The 18,415-nt window shown below is 38.5% G+C and overlaps 1 protein-coding gene across 9 annotated transcripts in view; it reads right to left on the minus strand.

Annotated features, from left to right (window-relative positions):
* The window catches only part of LOC132378867 (inactive N-acetylated-alpha-linked acidic dipeptidase-like protein 2), a 937,774-nt gene that overhangs the window by 205,753 nt on the left and 713,606 nt on the right, over positions 1-18,415 (minus strand). For all 9 annotated transcript variants that reach the window (XM_059946161.1, XM_059946120.1, XM_059946130.1 and 6 more), the window contains one exon: positions 7,731-7,862. In XM_059946161.1, the coding sequence (XP_059802144.1) occupies positions 7,731-7,862 (132 nt within the window). The remainder of the gene's footprint in view (positions 1-7,730; positions 7,863-18,415) is intronic.

The following is an 18,415-nucleotide window of genomic DNA, read 5'->3' on the forward strand; positions in this document are numbered from 1 at the left end:
TTTTACTAAGGAGATAGGGTTGGGAAGCTGAAATGTCTGAAGGTAAATAAGTCACCTGGACCAGATGGACTACACTCCAGGGTTATGAAATGGTAGTGGAAGAGATTGTGGAGGCATTATTAGAGATCATTCAAGAATCAGTAGTTTAGGGAATGGTTTGAAGAGAACAGGAAAATTGCCAATGTCCTTCCTCACTTTAAGAAAGAAGGTAGGTGAAGGATAGGAATTTATAGGTCAGTTAGCCTTCCTTTTTTTTTTGCAAATTGTTAGAGTCCATTATTAATTATCAGGCTTTGGGGGTATTTGGAGGCAAACGATAAAAGAGACCAAAGTCAGCATGCTTTATTTAAGGCAGAGGTTCCCAACCTGGGGTCCACGGACCCCTTGGTTAATGGTAGTGGTCCAGGACATAAGAAAGCTTGGGAACCCCTGACTTCAGAGGAAATCTTGCCTTTGACAAGGTGTTTCACATGAGACTGATAAATGGACAGAAAATTGGCTGACAAAGACTGGGAATAAAGGGGGTCTTTTCCAGTTGACTGCCGGTGATTAGTTGTATTCTGCAGGGTTCCATGTTGGGCCTGCTAGTTTTCATGTTATATGCTAACGATCTGCATGACAGATTTGATGGTACACAGAGTGATCGGATGATCTCACTGTTACCATCAGGTAGGAGATACAGAAGCCTGGAGGCACACACTCAGTGATTCAGGAACAGCTTCTTCCCCTCTGCCATCCAATTACTACATGGACATTGAACCTGTGAACACAACCTCATTAATTTTATTATATATTGTTTGTGTTTTTGCACAATTTTAATCTATTCAATATACATATACTGTGATTTATTCACTAATTTATTTATTATTATATTTTTTGTTCTTCTTCTATATTAGGTATTACATTGAACAGTTGCTGCTAAGTTAACATATTTCACGACATATGCCTGATTCTGATTCTGAAGTGTGGAGGACAGGTAAGATGGAAAAGCAGGGAGTCAGCAGACGATTTGGACAAATTGGATGAATGGGTAAAGAAGTGGGAGATAGAATACAGTGTAGGGAAGTGTACGGTCATGCACTTTGGTAGAAGGAACAAAGACTATTTTTTAAATGGAGAGCAAATTAAGAAAACAGAGGTGCAAAGGGAACTGGGAGCACTAGTGCTGGATTTCCTACAGCTTAACTTGCAGGTTGACTGAGTAGTTAGAAAGGCAAATACCATGTCAGCATTCAACAGCAACTATACTACCTGAGATTCTTAAGGAGAGCTGCCTCAAAGATTGTTGGCCAACTTATATCAATGTGCAGTAAAGAACATATTGACATTTGGAATGACAGTTGGGTATTCTAACTGCAGGAAGACAGATTGCAATGGGTGATTAGGATGGCTCGGTACATTATTATTGGGACTCAACTACCGGATTTGGAGATAATCTACAAATCTTGATGCCTACAGCACACTTGTATCATCATTAAAGACCTCCCGGACACTTCGATCTTCTCCTGTCTGGTAGGAGATACAAAAACCTCTAAGCCAAGGCAGTAAGACTGGAAAGCAGCCTCTTTCCGGGGGCTGTTGTGCAGCTGAATAACACTACTCCCCAGTTTTCCAGTGGCCTTTGAGTGTTGTGGATTATCAAAACCAGTTGTTGCATATTAATATGGGAATTTCTATTTATTTATTTTTAATTAAGGCATACCATATGCATTGAAAATATCTGCTTTGGAGTAGCACCACAATCTTGAGCAATGACAATAAAGTTCTATTCTTTTCCTCACATTCTGCATTTCAAGAGGACTAGAAAATGAAAGCAAAGATGTAATTCAGAGGCTTTAGAAGGCATTGATTAGGCGATCTTTGGAATATCGTGAGCCGTTTTGGGCCTCGGATCTAAGAGAGGATGTGTTGGCTTTGGAGATATTTTAAGAAAGTTTATGAGAATAATCCTGGGAATGAAAGGGTTAATTTTTTGAGGGTAGTTTGATTGCTCTATGCCTGTACTCCCTGCAGTTCAAAATAATAATGGGGGAACTCAGTGAAACCTACTAAATACTAAAAATGTCCTGGATAAAGCAGACATGAAGAGAATGTTTTCAGTAAGGAAGAGTCTTGGACTAGAGAACACAGCCTCAGAAAAGAAGAAACTCCCTATAGAACTGAGGTGAGGAGGAATTCCTTTAATCCTGTGGTGGTGAATTTGTGGATTTCACTGCTACAGACAGCTGAGGAGTCCAAGTCATTGGATATACTTAAAATAGAGTTTGATAGGCTCTTGATTAGTAAGGACATCGAAAGTTACAGGAAACAGGCAGGAGAATGGGGTTGAGAAACTGTGATCAAATGGCAGAGCAGACACAACGGCTGAAAGACCTAATTCTGCTCCTATGTCTTATGGTACGTGGCAGGAAGTAAGTATGTACGAAGTATAAAATGTCAAAGTTTAAGCATCTTTACCTGAATGCTCACAACATTCAGAGGTCATCCGCTGAAGGGTCTGTTTTTGTGCTGTACAACAACATGTCCGACAAAATATCAAAGGTGTTTAAGAAAGGAACTGTCAAAGCTACTGTAGAAGAGGAATGTATTGTGGTGGTATGTGTCAAGACATGCTATTTAGCATTTGGTCATTGAGTTTCTCATTCAAACATATATCTGAGTTAGTGCAGACAAATATATACTCATATAAAATTAAATCATTCTGCATCAATTTCACTGTCTTCACATCTGTTATAGAAAAATTATCCTCTATTGCCTGAAGTGTGAATATTATATTCTCTATGTTGGTATCAGTATCTTCTCGAGGTAATGCTGAATGTGCATCTGTCTGGTGTTGTGCCTTGATGCTCAATATTTAATTGTATTCAATTAATTGCACATAAACATACCCCGCAGCAGTCAATTCAGGAAGGCATCAAACTGTAGTGTTAAAAGATAAATTCAAACCATCAGTAATAGTCCTGCATGACCTTGGGTTTCTGGTTCAGAATTTGTAACTTTCTATGATTTTTAAATTAACTCCTCAATTAAAACATCTTTCATCTTGTGTGGTGTCAAGAGTTGTTTGAAAGTTGTATGTTAAGCGTTTCCCCGTTTGCAAGACTGCTTTTTTATTTTTCACATGGTTTTGTTTTGAGGAGGGGACTTTTATCGTTTCCTGCAATTTCAGAAAACTTCATTCTCTGTAGAGCATTTTCATCACTTCTGCAGAAGAATTCAAGGGTTCCTCTCCTTTATCATAAAAGCCAAGGCCGTTGATTTAGCATGATTTGATCTGAGCTGCCATCTTGCCCTGTTCTCTCTTTAGCCGTCACACGACATATTCCGTATTTTATCTCTTCAGCAGTCACAAGACATATTCCACATATCATCGTTTATTTCTCCTCTGATCTTCAGTCTTGCCAGTTGAATTCTGTTGTTACTAATCATGAATCTACAGAATTATTCTAGCATAATGAATACACAGTGTGATGATGTCATTGTTTCAAATGGCATAGTTTTTTTGTTTCATCCTATGCTTGTTACCAATGTAATGTACATGTCCCTATGGGTTCCTAGTCTATACTAAATTAATATGCAGTAATGGAATGTGCTAATAAATAGTAGGCGATTTGAGCTGCACATGAATACAAGTGATCTTGTCAAAGTTGAAGTGGCATCACACAACTGAAAAACCATTGGTCCTGTTGCGCAAAATAAGTCCTAATGTAAAAAATTGCTGAAACCCCTTTAGGGAAGTCCTTTAAAATAGTATCTTTTTCAAGAGCAAAAACAATTAATAGGTGCACTTCTAAAGTTACAAAAATTGTTATTTTTATCTTATATAAAAAAACTGATAAAACCTGAACTGGACAAATCAAGGAAATTTCACAACCCGGAGTGGTGAAACTCATTGAGAATATGCCCAAGTTGGTGATAATCTTTTAAACAATTCTCTCACATGCCATGGCAATTTTGAACAGAGATTATCGTTGATTAATGAATTAATACATCATTATGGACTTTTTTTAATGAAAAAGGATGAAACCTCTTGCTTATATACATGTATTGTTTTATTGTTAATAAAAATATAACAGACAGATAGAAATAAATGCACTTTTTAGAAAACATGATCAAAACTTATTAATATTGATATTTAAAAAGACAATTGAAAAATGCCAGCTCTATATAATATTGTTATTGTACCTTCTATATAAAGTAAGAAATATGAATGGGAAATTATAACTTCTGGTGCATACTGTATTTATAAAAGATTAAGGAAAAGAAAATAAGCAGATTTTACTCTCAGAGAGACTTTTGTTGCTTTACTAACACTTAAAAATATTCTATATCCAGCTAAACTACATACACTATTTACTGTTATTATCACTAATTTCCAGTGTTCACTCACAAACAGGAGGAGGATCTGGTCCGCGGATTGAGATTCTAAATTGGAAAATGGCCTGTTTTGATGGTATCAGAAAGGATCTGGCAAGCTTAATTGGGACAGGCTGGGTTTTTTTTGCATCTGTATTTTACTCAGGAGATGGACACAGATTTTATAGATCTGAAGCAAAGCGGAACCAACTTCATGGGCCCAGAACAGACTGCAGAGCAGGAGGTGTTTGTTATCCTGAGGCAAATCACGGTGGATAAATCCCAAGAACTTGACAAGGTGTTCCCTTGGACCCTATGGGAGGCAAGTACAGAAATTGCCAGGCCCTAGCAGAGATATTTAAAACATCCTTAGCAGCAGGAGAGGTACCAAAGGATTGGTGGACAGCCAATGTTGTTCCACTGTTTAAAAAAGGCAGTGGATGTTGTCTACATGGACTTTAGCAAACCATTTGACAAGGTCCTGCGTTGGAGGTAGGTCAAGGAGTTTCAGTCGCTCAGCATTCAAGATGAGGTTGTAAACTGGATTAGACATCAGCTTTGTGGGAGAAGCCAGAGAATGGTAGTAGATGGTTGCCTCTCTGACTGGAGGCCTATGACTAGTGGAATGCTGTAGCGATTGGTACTGGGTTCTTTAAGTTTGTTATCTATATCAATGATCTGGATGATAATGCTGTTAATTAGATCAGCAAATTTGCAGGTGACACCAAGATTGGGGTTGTAGTGGACAGTGAAGAAGGCTATCATGGCTTGCAGAGGGATCTGCATCTGTGTAAAAATGGGATAAGAATTTCAGATGGAATTTAATGTTGGCAACTGTGAGGTGTTGCACTTTGGCAGCAGCAACTAGGGCAGGCCTCATACAGTGACCAGGATGGCACTGAGAAGTGTGGTAGACCAAAGGGGTCTGGGAGTACAGGTTCATAAGTCATTGAAAGTGTCATCACATGTAGACAGGGTCATAAAGAAGTTTTTGGCTCAACGGCCTTCATAAATCAATGTACTGAGTACAGGAGATGGGCTGTTACATTGAACTTGTATAAGACGTCGTTGAGGCTTAATCTGTAATATTATGTGCAGCTTTGGTCACCTACCTAGAGGAAAGATGTAAAAAATGTTGAAAGAGTACAGAGAAAATTTACAAGGATGTTGCCATGTTTGGAGGACCTGGGTTATGAGGAAAGATTGAATAGTTTAGGCCTGTATTCCTTAGAACATAGAAGATTGAGAGGAGGTTTGATAAGGGTATACAAAATTATAAGGGGTATATGTAGTGTAACTTCAAGCAGGCTTTTTTCCAGTGAGGTTGGGTGGGACGACAACCAGACATCAAAGCTTAAGGGGAAGATGAGGGGAAGCTTCTTCACTCAGAGGGTCATGCAAGTGTGAAATGAGCTGCCAGCACAAGTGGTGCATGTAAGCTTGATTTCAACGTTTAAGAGAAGTTTGGATAGGGACATGGATGGTGGAGATGTGGAGGGCTATGGTCCCAGTACAGGTCAATGGGAGCAGGCAGTTTAATTGGTTTCAGCATGGACTAAATGAACGGAAGGGCCTGTTTCTGTGTTGTGCTTCTCTACGACTGCAAAAAAATATAAGCAGAGCAAGCCAATGTCAACTGGTCCAACTGTTTACTACCCAAATAGTGATATATAAACCAGGTCTGAGAGGATTTTGAAATGTATCACATGTTCTTGCAACTGTCTAGCTGGCAACAAGCAAGTGTGAGACATTTCCTGTAAAAATATCTCACTGCTCTTGGGATGTAAAGAATCATTTGCTACTTCATTTGGCTGTAAATACATTAATTATGTATCTTTTTTATTATGGATGGGGTTTAAAGACTTGAGAGGTGGCATTGCATGCTCCACTGCCAATGAAATTATTATGCATGCCATCATGGGCATGCATGTTATTGGTTTGCCACCCGGCTCTTCAAATGGAATTAAAAAGGTTGGGAAGTTGCCCCATAGCTCTTTACCCTATTTTTAATGATTTGTTACATTGTAAGGGATTAGACTCAAAGAATCTACAAACAGGACAGACTCTGTGATTTCCTCCTAGATCTTTTAAGATCCAAATCTAAGACCAAGACACAAGGAAGACTCTTCATTAAGACAGGCAATTGGATCCTGTTGCCCCACCCATGGACACAATGAGCTAGCAAATAGTTCCTCAAAAGTTTGGAAAGCCATTTCCAATTATTTAAAATACAGTTCCTTATAGATGACCCAGTTAACTAAAAATACATTTTTGTGACAAATTCCTCTCTAAATGTCAAGCTGCACCAGAAATCCTCTAAAAACTGTTCAACTGCAGTAGCTCATGACTGACTTTTCATCCAGTCATTTGCAAATAAATGAGCTGAAAAGTTGAGATTGATTAATAACACTCAAATGAAATATTGAGTACATCTTGTGTCCCTGTCATTGAGATACCCAGAGCAAGAACACTCCCTCATATACAACATGATCAGTCTACTTCTAAAGATTTTTTTTGTAAAATATGAAAATATTTCTCCAGTCATTCTGCAGAGCTGATCTGCTTTATGCCAGGATTAGTCACGATCATTTTTGAATACTTCCTAATGCAAGTTTACCTTGTACCGCAGCAATCAAATTAGCATAACTAACTTCAAATGAAGTATCATCAATGCATTATAAAGCCTCAGCATAATTCTTTAGATTTATATTCATGTATTCCAGCATTATATTTTAACATGCTATTACCTTTTAAAATTAGCCTCATTGTACGAACATTGAAACCGATTAATAGTACTCCCAGGTTTCTTTCAAGATCTTGCCACATTAATTCATTTCTTTTGTATGATTATGCTCCATATTTGGTTGAATTATATGGGATATATTATGATTACTGGTTTTGCATCTCATTTGTATTTGTCTGTTAGATTGTTTAACCAGCTCATTTTCTTTTACAAATCTTTTGCTTCACCTTGTAACACTCTTGTTATCCCTACTTTCTGCAACTAGTAACATGTAGGGATTTAATATCCAGGACGTCTTTGAGCAGCCAAAATAATATCAATTTAATAAGGATGCAAACAAAATGAAATAATTGAAATTAGCACTTTAAAAATCAATGATGAAATGAAACAGCAATGGAAAAAGAGAGAAAAAGGGAATGGAAAAATAAACGATATCCAATAAAAAGAGAAATAGAATTCCAAACAAGAAAAAGAGAGGAAGAAACCAAATAGCTCTCATTGTGCTGATTGACCACATTCTGAAAATATCTGGTTCTATGTTGTTATGCTTACATTTTTATAAACTTCAGCAGTCTGACAGATCTTAAATAAATCATTTGTTTAATATGCCTGGCATTTAGAAGGGACATACCTTGTTTATAACATCAGTTGCTAGTTGCCGAAGTGAAGGAGATGCAACAGTGTTCAGGCTTCCATTTCCCACAACAGGTTTGAATAGGTTGATATAAGCCACTGCATTATTCTGTAGAATGTGTTCCATCTCCTGAAAAAGAATAGTGTACCTATTGCATTATGACTGATAAATAATGATGAATTTATGCATGTGTTTACTGTGAAATAAAAGGGAAAAATTTACAGACAGACATACTTTATTGCTCCCGAGGGAAATTAGGTTTTGTTACAGTTGCACCAACCAAGAGTAGTGAAAAAATATAGCAATATAAAACAATAAATAATTAAATAATAATAAGTTAATCATGCCAAATGGAAAAATAAGTTCAGGACCGGCCTATTGGCTCAGGGTGTCTGACACTCCGAGGGAGGAGTTGTAAAGTTTGATGGCCACAGGTAGGAATGACTTCCTATGATGTTCAGTGTTACATCTCGGTGGAATCAGTCTGGCTGAATGTACTCCTGTGCCTAACCAGTACATTATGGAGTGGATGGGAGTCGTTGTCTAAGAAGGCATGCAACTTGGACAGCATTCTCTTTTCAGACACTACCGTCAGAGAGTCCAGTTCCACCCACACAACATCACTGGCCTTATGAATGAGTGTGTTGATTCTGTTGGTGTCTGCTACCCTCAGCCTGCTGCCCCAGCACACAACAGCAAACATGATAGTACTGGCCACCACAGACTCGCAGAACATTGTCAGCATCATCCGGCAGATGTTAAAGGACCTCAGTTTTCTCAGGAAATAGAGACGGCTCTGACCCTTCTTGTAGACAGCCTCAGTGTTCTTTGACCAGTCCAGTTTATTGTCCATTCAGATCCCCAGGTATTTGTAATCCTCCACCACGTCCACACTGACCCCTTGGATGGAAACAGGGGTCACTGGTGCCTTAGCCCTCCTCAGGTCCACCACCAGCTCCTTAGTTTTTTTCACATTAAGCTGCAGATAATTCTGCTCACACCATGTGACACCACCATAGCCCTGTACTCAGCCTCATCTCCCTTGCTGATGCATCCAACTATGGCAGAGTCATCAGAAAACTTCTGAAGATGGCAAGTTATTACATTTACGTAATAACTTTCATGGTGTTCTACAGTACTTTGTAGCCAACAGCATACTGTTGCACAACAGCCACTGATTTCATATGGAAACACAGCAAACAAATTGCAGATTGGGAACTCCTATAAACAGCAGTCTGACAGAGTCAAATAATGGAATAATGGGCCAGTAACAAACTGCCTGCTCTGTCTGCTGACCTTGATAGTAAGAACAGACTGATTCAATAGCAAAAACTCACAAAATATGAGCGCATTGATGCCTTCACAAGTATGGGCCTGAACGAGCTCTGTCAGAAAAGAAGCTAAAAAAAACCTGAAAGCCATTTAATAAGCATTGGTGCCAATTAGTCATTGTCAGATATATCAAGGTGTTTGGTTATTTCAGAATGTCTTTGAAATAAATAAAATTTTAAAGTTTACTAACATTAAAATAAATATTAAACCACATTAAAATTATAGAATTTTTGATAAAAATAAAACACACTCTCAAACAATAAAAATATTTTATGCACCCTTAAATATTTCAAAATTATAAAAGGCTGAAATTTTATCCTTGCTCCTCATTGCTGTTGAATGAATGGACTTGCTGTTCCTATGGCAGCTTTAAACTTGCATTAGATCAGCAGGCAGATATCCAAGTGTAGGAATCACACTCTGGAGACTGTGAGACGTCCTGTGTTGTGGTGCAGTCAGCAGAATCCTACCAAACAGCCGCCAGGAAATTTTGGGCTTTTGTGTTTGTTCAGAAGTCCCATGCTCACCGACCCTTATGTCAAAAATGTCAGTAGCCTGGTATGACTGCTGACAACTCTTAGCAAGCTTCTGCCATTCATGACTCTCTGATGTGATGTGAAATAAATATTTTGGCCAGAACACAGAGAATAACTTCCCTTTTTTTCCCTTGAAATCTTGTGCATCAACGTGAAAAATTAATGGGGCACTGGTTTGGTATTTTTCTGGAAGGGTATACTGTCAAGACAGCTGTACTCCTTTGACTCTACATAAAAATATCAGTCTGGATTTTTGTTCTCAAGTGGGATATGTAACAAGGACAGTATTACTTGTAGTTCATAGAAGAGTTAACAAATTTCCAGTTCCTATTTCCTCCTTTCTTTTGACCATTATCCACCTCCAACTGCACTTCAGCTCCAAACATCCCAATTATGTAGAAATGAGACAATTTGGAAATTTAACATAAGATAAACAATTGTTATTGAAATACCTTCTCTCCATTAAAATCCATGAATGCAACTTTCTCTTTGTGCTTCATCATTCTTTATTTTCAATTCATATTAAACATATTATATGAATAATACTGTCACTCAGTTTTGTCTCGCTGGATTCAACTGCAATAGGTTCAGTTGAAAAAGGGCTGAAGTTAATTATTTTGTTAGTTACACAAAATTTAAAAATGGTCTACATGATGAACATGATTCTGCAGGATAATTTGATCCGATGGAATGAGAATAAAAATGAAAAGGTAATTATTTGTCCTTATGTTCAGACTAACTGACTTGCACCTAAATATCCATAACAGGCCATGACTTTTTTTAAGCAATCTGTTAGAAATGCAACATTCCACATTACTATTTCTCAGCCAGAAACAGGCAAAGAGGTTAAATCTTATATGTATCTGGATTTTTGGAAATATTTATAAAACCAGGAGCATTGGATTCTAACTCAAATATTAGAATAACATGGCCTTTTCAGAAGTTCAGGAAAGAATAGAAAATACTGTAGTTAATTTTTAGAATTTGCACAGAAAGTAAAGGTCCAGCCATTTTAATGTCTTGTTTAAGTGCAGTAGCTCTACAAATACCCAGATACCTGAGTTAAGATTTACTATAATGACTGTGTTTTAAAACGTTTTATTAATGTAAAACACATTCCATTGAGTGGGTTTAATATTAACTAGCATGGCAGTAAGTGAAGCAGGCTAACAGGGGTTCAATTAATGAAATGAAATAGTGCATGCTCATTATTCATCCAACTCCTCAGAAACTGCTTCATCGAATGGGCATCCTTGTGCCATTTGTCAAGTCCGTCCCACTATCACACAGTTGATGTTTCACTTGGACCCGGAGGTGACACGAATATACGTGGGAAAACGGGGTGAAAAGGCAAAAGCCAATACTGGCACCAGCCAGATTACTTTGATAACACCTGCTCTTGCTTCTCTTGTTCCACACTAATGGATGTATTAGCCAGTTACAACCCAAACTCCACAGAGTTCATAGGCAAACTAGTTAGCTCATTGAAATTGGAGATCCCTTTAACATGATGGGAACTGAAGGGCTATGATTTAATGTCTCATTCTTTCTTCCAAATCTATGATCAGAAATTTGCAGCAACTTATTTAGGGACCATTTTTATTTAAAAATTTAAATATTAGTGTGGAAAATATGCCCCCGAAAGTATTGTGGAATAAATAAATACCAATTTACAGAGAAGCATATATCAGTTACTCACTCAACCTACTGAACTCAAATAATCCGGTTTTTAAGTCATCGCTGTGCACAACTCTAACAGAGTTAGCTCTGTTAGTAGCTTAAATCACATTTCTTTGTATGTTTTTATGATAGCTCATGTACATTATAACTTTTTATTCCTGGTTTTGTGGCAGCAAATTTACAATATAGTACTTAAAATTTCTGTTCACGCCCTGTAGAAATTTATAATTCAGGATGCTGATTAACATACAAAAATTATATTTAATATACAAATGTCAATTTGTAGAAATATCTCCTCTTGGCACAGACTCTATGTCTCAAAATATTTTTACTGCTTCCATACCAGCACTTATATTCTTCCATTATTTAGCAGATTCTAAGTGCTTTCTTTTTGTGAAAGAGGAGGTAAACTTTCAAAGCATCGTTTCTTTCCTCAGGTACTCTGCTAAATCTAGATAAATTTCTCATTCATTCACTCTACTCATGAAAGTGAGAACCAAATACATCACATTTGTTAAATTTACCCCATATTTGCATGCAGTGAGCTGATTTTTTTTGAACTTTTAACTGGGCATTAACCTTCCATCAAAACCTAAGGTTACTTGAAACACCAACTCAATAAACAGCAGACTATCAAACTAGATTGTAAAATGCTTCATTGCCACCTTGGACTTTGCATAAATTGGAAACAGTACTGGAAATAAAGATTCCAATATAATAAAATGGCAGTGTTTACAATTTATGTTTATGATTGGAAGTAAGACTGCTTATTCACAGTTGTAAAATAGTTGATGCATAAAACCAGGAAATTAGAATACACAATTCAAATTAAGGATAAACAGATTTAATTTTTGATCAAAGAATAAAAACATATTTTTGATATTCATGTGTTATTCTGCAAAAATGAATCATGGTTTATTCATTTATATTACTGAAGAAGTTGATATTGCAACTTAGTCTTCCAGCAACAGATTTCTACCTTTTTGGTATTCTCACTCTCTCTTAGGAAAATTACTCTGGTTTTCTCTCAGACAGAATTGGAATCAGTTTTAACACGGCTGGCCTATGTCACGCAATTTGCTCTTTGTGATAGCAGTACAGTGGAATACGTAATCAAAAGAAGTATAAATTACTTTAAGAAATATATATATAAATAAATTAAATATGTAGTGCAAAAAGACTGCAGAAACAAAATGGGGAGATAGTGGATGAGTTCACTGTCCATTCAAAACCCTGATGGAGAAGGGTAAATGCTGAGTGTATATCTTGAGGCTCCTGTACCTCCTCCTTGATGGTAGCAATGAGGACTGGGCATGTTCTGGGTGATGAGGGTCCTTAATGATGGATGCTGCCTTTTTGAGGCATCGTCTTTTGAAAATGTCTTTGATGCTGGGGAGGCTACAGCTCATGATGGAGCTGGGTGAGTTGCAATTTCCTGCAGTTTTTTTCTGATCCTGTCCATAGCAGATGGTGATGCAACCAGTTAGAATGTTGTCCAAGGTACAGCTGTAGAAATTACCAAGTCTCCTCAAATTCCTAATGAAATATAGTCGCTGTTATGTCTTCTTTGTGATTACAATATGTTGGGCCCAAGATAGATCCTCAGAGATGTTGATACACCAGAACTTGAAACTGCTCACTCTCTCCATGCTGATTCCTTGATAAGGACTGCTGTGTGATCCCTTGATTTCCTCTTCCTGAATTCCACAATCAATTCTTTGGTCTTACTGATATTGAATACATGGTTGTTGTTTCAACACCACTCAATAGTTGATCTATCTCACTCTTGTATACCTCTTAGTCACCATCTGCAATTCTGCCAACAATATCTGTGTCATTGGCAAGTTTGTAGATGTGCCTAGTCACACAGTCATGGGTGTAGAGAGAGTAGAGCAGCGGGCTAACCACACATTCTTGAGGTGCACCAGTGTTGATTGCCAGCAAGGAGATCTTATTGCCGATCTGCGCTGACTGTGGTTTCCCAATGAGGAAGACAAGAGCTCAGTTGTAGAGGAAGGTACGGAGGCCCAGGTTTAAATGACTTCGCAATACAGTGTGGAGTAGGCCCTTCAAGCCCTTTGAGCCATGTTAGCCCAGCAACCCCACAACCCTGATTAGCCATAGCCTAATCACGGGACAATTTATAAGACCAATTAACCTACCCAGTATGTCTTTAGACTGTGGGAGGCAACTGGAGCTCCTGAGAAAAACCCACTTATATCAGTGGGAGGACGCACAGAGTCTCCTTAGAGAACGACACCGGAATTGAATTCTGGATTAGGAATGCCCCAATAGCATTGTACTACCTGCTATACTTCTAATTTTGGAGCTTGTTGATTAGTACTGAGATGATGATGCTGAGCTGTAATCGATAAACAGCTGCTATAAATAGAAATTGCTATTGTCCAGGCGGCTCAAGCCGAGTGGAGTGCAGTAGATAAAATTGCAACTGATGAAGTGCTTTGAGAGGTTTATCACAGCAAGAGTCAACTCCCAGCTAAGCAAGGACTTGGGCCTGCTGCAGTTTTCCTGTCACTACAGTAGATTTACAGTGGAGGCAATCTGACTGGCTCTCTGCTCGGCTTCACAGTAGATGTAGTTGCAAATCAGCGACAATTGTTGAGGCAGCTCACCCTGCAATCCTCAAGTTGCAAAGCAACATTTTCCATTTGGATTTCTCAAGACCTCAGCTATCAAGATCAATATATTGTCAAATTCTTCCCATCCTTGAGAATATTCTCCAAGATATTCTAACAAAGAAGCCATAGGATGTTGGGAACAGGACACACAATGTGCTGGAGGAGGTCAGCAGGTCAGGCTGCATCTGTGGATGGAAATAAATTATGACATTTTAAGCCGAGACACTTCATCGGGACTGGTGAAGGTCTTGGCCTAAAACGTCGACTGTTTATTTCTTTCCACCGATGTTGCCTGACCTGCTGAACTCCTGCGGCACATTGTGTACTTTGCTCTAGATTTCCAGCATCTGCGGTACCTTTTGTGTAAAGGATGGTGGGAGAGTTTACTCTCCAAATACTGTATATGATGTGAGATTTATTGGGAAGCAAAAGCAGCAAAAACAGATTGTGATGCTTCCACCTCAATGGGTAAATTAAACATTATATTTCTGGAACCAAACACTATACAAATTCTTCGTACTTCATTAACTATCTGCCCAAACAATTTGCTTTTTTATTCCCTTGCTGTGACTCATCGTAAGCAAGATGATCAGAATTTGGTATCTTACATCTAGATAATGCTAGGTCTATGAAAGCCTGTTGCACGTAAATACAAACATGCTTCTCATGGATTTTGCAATGATACTCACTGTCCACAACTCATCACATTTACTACTGCCTCTAAAGTCAATGAGTTTTGGTGAAGCAGTAATTTTATGTCCTTATTCACAAACATATACATCATGTTCTGCTTAATTTATTTTCTGTGTTTCATAGATTCAGCTATTTTAGTTTTGAACTATGTAAAGATACAGCTGTTTCTCCCTGCCATAAGTTAATCCTTGACCTATGGATTATTCTTGACCTATTTTACTATGGATCTTCAAACTGATCTTAAATAGTGTTAGATCTGTTTTAATGGAAACACTGAGAAACCACTTTAAAAACTGTATGCCTCCCTTGATATCCAAACTGTATGGCAAAGTAGGAAGAAGAAAATTCAAGACCATTTACTAATTTTCTGGTTATAGTGTTCCTAAAAGAATAATACTGATAAAATGTATTTAGCAACTGACATCCTGAAGGGATAAGACCTACTCTCGTCTAAAAAAGAATCTGTTAAATTGAGTTTAGGCCTCAAGAAAATTACATTTTGGCAGGCAAGCTATGAAACTTGAACAACAGCATTTTACAGCAACCTGCTTCCCTGGTGTCTGTGACATAACAGCACAGAAGTTGAAACATACCAGATAATGTAAATCAGCTGTAAATGAAGGCATGGAAGACAGGTAATGAAAATGCTGGCAGAAAGACTGTGCTGGCATCTTGATCAGGATCAGATTTAAACTGACTGATCACCACAATTTAGTAAGGAGTATAGTTTTCTTTAGTCGGACCCATTGATGTCCTTGATCTAATCATTCTTTCACTAAATGTTTTTAAGACTGAAATCTTAAGAAAGACTGAAGACTGAAAAGGAAGCATTTTGAAATCATTCAGCCATATTCCAATACCCATTAACACCTACTTGATAATTGCTACATTTTAAAAATTAAATATTCACAAAATAATAACTCAAATGCAGATAATTAGAATTACTGTTAAATCATGCTAATGTTAGTAGCATTGCAATGTTTAAATGGTTATTAATTCAAATAATGGAAAGATTATAATGCTGTTGGCATCAAAAATATACTTCCTTCTTGACTTCAAAATTAGCTTTCAGTATTTCACCAACTAGCCAGTTATTACTGAAACAAAAACGGCAGATTATTATTCTGTTATTGTCACTCATGGTAACTTCTGCTTTACAAAAAGACCACTTGACAACTTAATGGCCAAAAGAGCATCGTTATCTGGGATGGCAAATGATATTTACAATACAGAGGCTTCCAGGTACCTCGTGTGGCATGGGTGGAGGAACTATATACAATGCATACTGGGAGTAAAAAGAGCAGAAGTAAAGACCCCCCAACCCCGGATCCCGCCTCTTACTACCAACAGCTCCCCGACTAGTATTAACATACTTTTAATAAGACTCACATTACAACACTTCTCTCCCTTTAAAATCCAACATTCCCCAAATATAGAAGAACTGGGAAATAAAAACAGTGGTATCATTAGCAACAAGATACCAATACAAAAACACATAAAAAACATGGCAAATTCAACATTCAATCTAACAACAAAAAGAACTATCCAATCAAAGATTCAGTCTGTCAGGAGGTTTGCGAGTGCGCTGCGATCTACGCACTACCCCCGGTGACCCAGCAGGCACCGCTGGTGAGGATGTTTTGGGTGGATCTACTGTTGGGAGCACGAGAGGGGTCTGTGTGTCCGCGTGAGAATGTCTATCCTCTTCAGGGGACTCTGCCCCCTCTGCCACTGTGTCTCCCTCTAGCAATGTCACTGGTGGACATGCTTTCCTGGTATGCATTAAGTGGTCATTGCTCCTTAACTGTTTTGGACTACTGAGCTTCTTTAAAATCGGTGGCAAGCTATTCTCAGCATTATTGGGATAAACGGCATCTGCAGATTTGCCACCTAGCTCTTCACTAATGACTGATACAGTAGCACCTGAATCAATCTCAAACTTAATGTCCTTTCCATTGACAGTGACTGTGGCATAATATGGTTCAGGTGGTCCCTCATCCGTTTCCACCCCAGACATGTTGTAGGCACACGCTGCCTCTCTGTCTGCTTCTCCTAGGTGGTGTGTGCTGAGCTTTCCCCTGCCCAGGCTTAACCTCACCCTTTATGCTCCTGCACTTTTTACTAAATGTCCCTTCTTGCTACAAGCATGGCAGACAGTATCTTTGAATTTACAAACATTTGCATAGTGTGTTCCTCCACACCGAAAACATTCCACCCGCTTTTCCTGTCTACCAGTCTCCTTCCTGAGTTGGAGCACTGCCATCGACTGCAACCCCCCCATATCCTTTCTGCATATCCTTGGCATTATTATCAGCCAACTCCATGCCTTGAGCAATCTCTAGGGTTGTCTTGAAAGTCAACGGTGGGGTTTCCCCCAACAAGCGGCATTGTACGGCGTCATTATTAATGCCGCATACTAATCTATCACGGAGCATGTCATCCAACAAGGCTCTGAAATCGCAATGCTCCGACAGCTGCCGAAGCTCGGCCACAAAACCACCCACGGACTGACCTGGCTTCCGGACATAGCTGTGAAACTTGAACCGTTGAACTATCACCAAAGGCATCGGATTGTGGTGGTTCCCCACGAGCTTGACCAGTTCGTCGTATGGAATTTCTCCTGGTTTCTGCGGTGTAGCTGAGTTCCGTATCAGCTTGTACGGCTTTGCCCCACACAAACTCAGGAGAATAAAGCATTTCTTAGCCTCCTCAGTAATTCCATTAGCACAGAGAAAGTGGCCCAACCTTTCCTTGTACTCCGGCCACTCCTCAATTTGCTCATCAAACACACCGACCGTTCCGAACGCAGCCATCCGAACATGAGGCTGCTTGCCCGCTCACAGCTCCTGATTGAAAACGGGGCCGACCCATCCACAAAACCAGTTTACCCCGTCACCAAAAATATGTGGTAACTTCTACTTTACAAAAAGACCACTCGACAACTTGATGGCCAAAAGAGCATCTTTATCTGGGATGGCAAATGATATTTACAATACAGAGGCTTCCAGGTACCTCGTGCGGCCTGGGTGGAGGAACTACATACAATGCATACTGGGAGTAAAAAGAGCGGAAGTAAAGACCCCGCCAACCCCGGATCCCGCCTCTTGTTACCAACAGCTGCCCGACTAGTATTAACTTACTTTTAACAATACTCACATTACAACAGATTGTAACTTTGCTTCGAAAGTATCTTAAATTTTTTTGATAGTTTAAAACACATTGTAAAGAGTATTTTAACTTCAAAAATATCGAAGGAGGCATCATCAAGATTTAAGTGAAATTGTTTTGAAAGAACATTCAACATTTAAAGTCAAAAGGGAATTCATGAGTAGTGAAGGAGAACGATTTGCAGGCCTATGGGTAGAGAACAAGGGAGAAGATATGAACAATATAGGTTTCTCAGAAATAGGAGAAGAAGATAGACCAAACAACTTCCTTCAATGCTGTATTACAGAGTATATCACAGTAATTTACAAGTAGCCAAATACTAATTCTAACCTTAGAGATGCCTCTCTGTATTATGTTGAAAAACAACAGTAGCCATCGTAAAGAGAGTCAATGGAAGTTAATTTGGCAAAGAATTAGTACGAGTATCCCTCTTGCTTGCCCCACTACTGAATAAAATAATGGCTGTCTTTGACCCTTAGAATCAGTTTATAATTCAATTTTTATCCTTTGACTCCTTTGGTCATTATTAGAATAATACAGCAAGTGAAAAAATGATCCTTCAGAGTGGAAATTGTTTTAGAGAGGATGCAGAGGAGATTTACCTGGATCAGACATCATGTCTTATGAGGATAGG

The sequence above is a fragment of the Hypanus sabinus genome, chromosome 2 (assembly GCF_030144855.1).
Source record: "Hypanus sabinus isolate sHypSab1 chromosome 2, sHypSab1.hap1, whole genome shotgun sequence".
Taxonomy (NCBI): Eukaryota; Metazoa; Chordata; class Chondrichthyes; order Myliobatiformes; family Dasyatidae; genus Hypanus; species Hypanus sabinus.